This window comes from Sinocyclocheilus anshuiensis, unplaced genomic scaffold (assembly GCF_001515605.1).
Source record: "Sinocyclocheilus anshuiensis isolate Anshui unplaced genomic scaffold, SAMN03320099.WGS_v1.1 scaffold199, whole genome shotgun sequence".
Classification (NCBI taxonomy): domain Eukaryota; kingdom Metazoa; phylum Chordata; class Actinopteri; order Cypriniformes; family Cyprinidae; genus Sinocyclocheilus; species Sinocyclocheilus anshuiensis.
This window is the reverse complement of record NW_015552582.1, coordinates 103388-108211: the sequence shown is the minus strand read 5'-3', so window position 1 is coordinate 108211 and position 4824 is coordinate 103388. Positions and strand designations below refer to the sequence as shown.

General features: G+C 37.7%; 1 protein-coding gene across 4 annotated transcripts in view; it reads left to right on the top strand.

Annotated features, from left to right (window-relative positions):
- The window catches only part of LOC107665375 (mast/stem cell growth factor receptor kita), a 35748-nt gene that overhangs the window by 9232 nt on the left and 21692 nt on the right, over positions 1–4824 (top strand). The window contains exons 2-3 of one of the 4 annotated variants that reach the window (XM_016456235.1): positions 2520–2777; positions 3753–4037. In XM_016456235.1, the coding sequence (XP_016311721.1) occupies positions 2520–2777; positions 3753–4037 (543 nt within the window). Of the gene's footprint in view, positions 1–2519; positions 2778–3392; positions 4038–4824 lie in introns of those variants that run through there. The other 3 variants (XM_016456234.1, XM_016456233.1, XM_016456236.1) reach the window with 3 other exon arrangements.

Sequence of the window (4824 nt, the reverse complement as noted above, 5' to 3'; positions counted from 1 at the left end):
GTCATTTCTGAAACAGTATACGTGGACGGTCATCTTAAACTTTTCTTCAAACTGTGAATGTAGTATGTAAGAGACACCGAGCAAAGGGCGCTTACATTATGGCGCTGTTACCACCTATTCTATTGCAGCCTATATTAATACCTGCTAAACACTACATAATATGCTGCTGCTAAGTGCAACCCTAGCTAACCTGTTTCCCAGTAACCATATTAGTAATTGGACTATTACCAGTAATTCATCTTGCAAATAATTTAATTAAAATAAGCTGGAATTAACAACGAAGACATTTGTTTGTCATATAATTATCCTTAAGTCAGTCTTATCTCCATTTACCGCTGTCATGTTTCCTCTTTTCTTCCTCTTCTTGCTTTTTTCCGCTTCTGGCTGCCTGACGGATAAATCCTCTTCATGTTTAAATTAGCAAATGCACGAGTAAGTGCTGTGCCAGTTTGAAAATGGCGGCCGACGCATCACGAGGAAAAAGCAAGCACATCCAGCGTAACGCAAGAGGGGGCCCCCTAGGGGGTATGCAGATGTATTGCTCCATTATATTAATAATGACATTTTCGATTGTTCAAATGGTCAGCTGTCTGGGGCCCCCTCAAAATGCGGGGCCCCAGGCAATTGCCTGCCTTGCCTGCCCTATTGCTACGCCTCTGGTGCTGGGGGTACTTCATGGAGAGGTTTGAGAACCACTGGTTTATGGCTACTGCTGTCTTCGGGCGTATACCCCTAGTGGCTAACGGTGGTATCACACGTTATATATATATATATATATATATATATATATATATTAGCAATTTGGTGATGATCTGTGCATTTTCCAGCATGATGGAGCACCATGTCACAAAGCAAGAGTGATAAAGAAGTGGCTCGAAGATCATTACATTGAAATTTTGGATTCGTGGCCAGGAAACTCCCCGGATCTCAATCCCATAGAGAACCTGTGGTCAGTCCTCAAAAGGCGAGTGGACAAGCAGAAGCCCACAAATTGTGATCAACTCTGAGAACTAATAAGGAAAGAATGGATAGCCATCAGTCAGGATTTGGCCCAGAAGCTAATATCCAGAATGCCAGAGCGAATTGCAGAGGTTATGAATAACAAGGGTCTCTGTAAATATTGACTCATATTTTGTTTTGGCAATAAAAGCCTATAAAAACTTATGTTTATCATTGTTTTATCATCTATAAACTGGACAAAACGTAATTTTGGGAAAACAGGCTGTGGTAGAATAGAACAGAGTTCAATATTTAATTTGCATGGTGCAAACATTCATCTTGCGTCCTATCATCTTTATCAGGCATCATTAGCTTATAGTGAACACTTAGTTCTCTTACATCACCTCTGTTCAACAACTCATAATGTTGTCGTAATGGTGTAATTTAGATAAAAGCTCTCTCTATGTGGTTTAAATATTTACCAGAGAAACCCCTGTATATCACATTCTCAGAAACTTAAAAAAAAATTATTCTAATCAAAGTAGTATTAGATGAAAATGTCATATTTGTTTTATTGAACACATTTTGAAGATTTTTATTGAACACATTTTCCCATTTTAAAAGATTTTCCTTAAATTAAATTGCTCCCACCTCTCTCAGTGTTAACGTAAGGTTACATTTAAATTGCTCCCACCTCTCTCAGTGTTAATGTAAGGGCCATGATTGCCTCAATCCATCAAAACCAGCTGCAGAAAGCAATGACAGCTTAAAACAGTATTTACCAGTTACTAGGAACCAGGAGTGGACATGATTGCGACTACATCATCTTTAAATATCAATGCAATCCTTTACCTGCCAAATAGGTGTTTACTTGTCCTTTTGCCCTTTGCTCACTGTTTTCTCTCTGTCCTTTTATTTTTAACATGTAATAATATAATATCCAGAAATAACACACACACACATGTATATATATATATATATATATATATATATAGTAGATAAAATAATTTAAATAATCAGCTGAAGTTTTACCATCATGCTACATATACATGTTGTCAGTTGTCAATTTTGTCAATTTTTTTCTTTTTATTTCTTTACTTTTGTTATTTTATTCACTTATTTTCACCATTCTTCCAGTCATGTGGGGAGGGGGGGAGCTTATTTAGAGTTGTCCGACATCAAATTGGCATTTCTAGATAAACTGCTATTAGAGGAACTTGGAAGACATTTTTTTTTGGATTTGTTGAGTTGTGAAACTATTTCCCACTCTTGAGAGGGCTTTGATTTGTGTGTGTGTGTGTGTGTGTGTGTGTGTGTGTGTGTGTAAAAATATGCATGTGCTTGATATATTCTGTATATCACCATAGTATTCTGGCAAGTCAAATGCATTTGACAAAATGCAGTGCAGACTGCAGATGTACCATCTTTACATTGACTCTTTGCTGCAACGCTTATATTTACCTTTTATACAAAACAAGTCACATTAACCCTTAATAATCTACTCTCTTGTATGCTTATCAAATGTTAAACTTGTTTATCTTCCACTTGTGCACCATGTTCACTTACTTGTTTTCTCTCAGCCAGGTCCAGGCCCACCATCATCCCCGAAGGACCCCAGGTCACAGTACCACTGAACAGTGACTTCAGCTTGAGTTGCCAGAGTGACAGTTCAGTGCGCTGGCTGCGAGAAGACCGTCCCACACGGATCCTTAAGGAACAAAGACAGGGTCAAGTGACAGTTCTTAAAGTGAACAAAGCAGGCCCACAACACATGGGCAAATATTCATGCCGTGAGGAGGCATCTGGTGAAAAGAGCTCCATCTATGTGTATGTAAAAGGTAAGTCAGCCTTTTGCATTCGTGAGTCAGGATTTTAAATGCGTGTAATAAATTGTCTGGGTGGAATGACATGTCTGTAGGGCAGTATTTAAAGAATTCTTGAACCCTCCTTTGTGTCTTAGTGTCTATCTTGTATGCATGTGAGTGCAGCTTCAGTATATTTTATATGTGTTAGGTTTGTACAAGCTTGGTAGCAACAGTATACTAGTAGTAGAGATACTAGATAGAAAGTATGTCTGCACCATTACATGTGCACTTTCTAACACTTTTCATGCTTTATGTTTATGTCTTTCTCTCTCTCTCCCTCTCTCTTTGAACACACTCTCCAGCATCTCTCATCTTTGGAACATGGACAGTCAACCATTTTTGACCATTTGTTGATGATGATGATATTATTATTATTATTATTATTACCACTTTTAATAATAAACTAAAATTAAAAACAGAAAACTATTTTTATTACTTAAAAGTGGTAATAATAATAATAATATCATCATCATCAACAAATGGTCAAAAATGGTTGACTGTCCATGTTCCATAACCCATAATATACAGTGCCGTAAAAAGGCCTCATTCTTCTTTGTGGTTTTTTTTTTTTTTTTTTTTGCCAAAAAGACACTTTGGGTGCCAACAGATGCCCTAAATACTCACAATCAGCTCTCTGTATTCACTAGTCGCCTGCATGACCTTTATTTATACATCTGTGTTATGTGTTTTTGCAAGCATGTTCTTATAATCCCAAATAATAAACTCTTCAAATTGATCCTTGGCATTTTTGGCAGTTGACACTAATTTTACTAATGTGAACACTGCAGGTGTGGGTTATTTGTTTTTGTTTATTAGGTATGATGGAGAGTAGTTTTTCACTTTCAGTCTTTTTGTGACACTCACTCTCTTTCTCTGAGCTGTAATGTCATGATCTAAGCCCCCTTGGTTGTGTTTCATTGGTTTTTGATTTAGCATTCCTCTCAGCAGATCCTGAAAATCCCTTCAGGAGGAACATCATGTTTGACTTTGTTGCGGGAGAAGGAGAAACAACCACGATCCCATGCTTGGCCACAGACCCACATATGACAGACTTGCACCTGCAAAAATGTGACGGACAGTCCCTGCCCAACAGCCTACGATATTCATCCAGTATTGAGACAGGCATAACGCTGGAAGATGTCAGGAAGGACTTTGAGGGTTGTTACGTCTGTGTCGGGACTCTGGAAGGCAACACAGTTAAATCCGGACAATATCAACTCAATGTTCGCCTCGGTGAGAAAGAAAAGGAAAGACACAAATATCAGGGCTGTCAATTGAAAAAAAAGCAACACAACTGTTTTCAATATTAATAATTATAAGAAATATTTCATGAGCAGCAAATCAGCTTATTAGAATGATTTCTGAAGGATCATGTGACACTGAAGACTGGAGTAATGATCGCTAAAAATTCAGCTTTGCCATCACAGAAATAAATTACATTTTAAAATATATTAAAGAAATAGTTCAACCAAAAATGAAAATTACCCCATGATTTACTCACCCTCAAGCCATCCTAGGTGTATATGACTTTCTTCTTTCAGACGAATCCAATCAGAGTTATATTTAAAAATGTCCTGGCTCTTCCAAGCTTTATAATGGCAGTGAGTGGGTGTTATTTTTCAATAGTCCAAAACAAGTCCAATAAAGCGCATCCATCCATTATAAAAAGTGCCCCACATGGCTCCGGGGGCTGAATAAATGCCTCCTGAAGCAAATCGATGCGTTTTTGTAAGATAAAATGTCCATATTTTAAACTTTATAAACAGTAATCTCTAGCTTCCGCTAACTGTTGTACGTGCGTTCACAATAGAATGCTGTTCTGGTGGATGACATAGGACGTAGGCGTAACGTAAGGTCAGGTGAGAATATGCTAGTCTCGTGAGAACCAACGTTTGTTTACAGGTGCAAAGGAAGCAAAGTTTCCTTACTTTAGCAAAGGAAAACGAGTCTCCTCTTGGCTTATATCGAAATCCTCTGACATTTTTCTTTACAAATCCTCGTTTTGTACTTCTAATTCGTG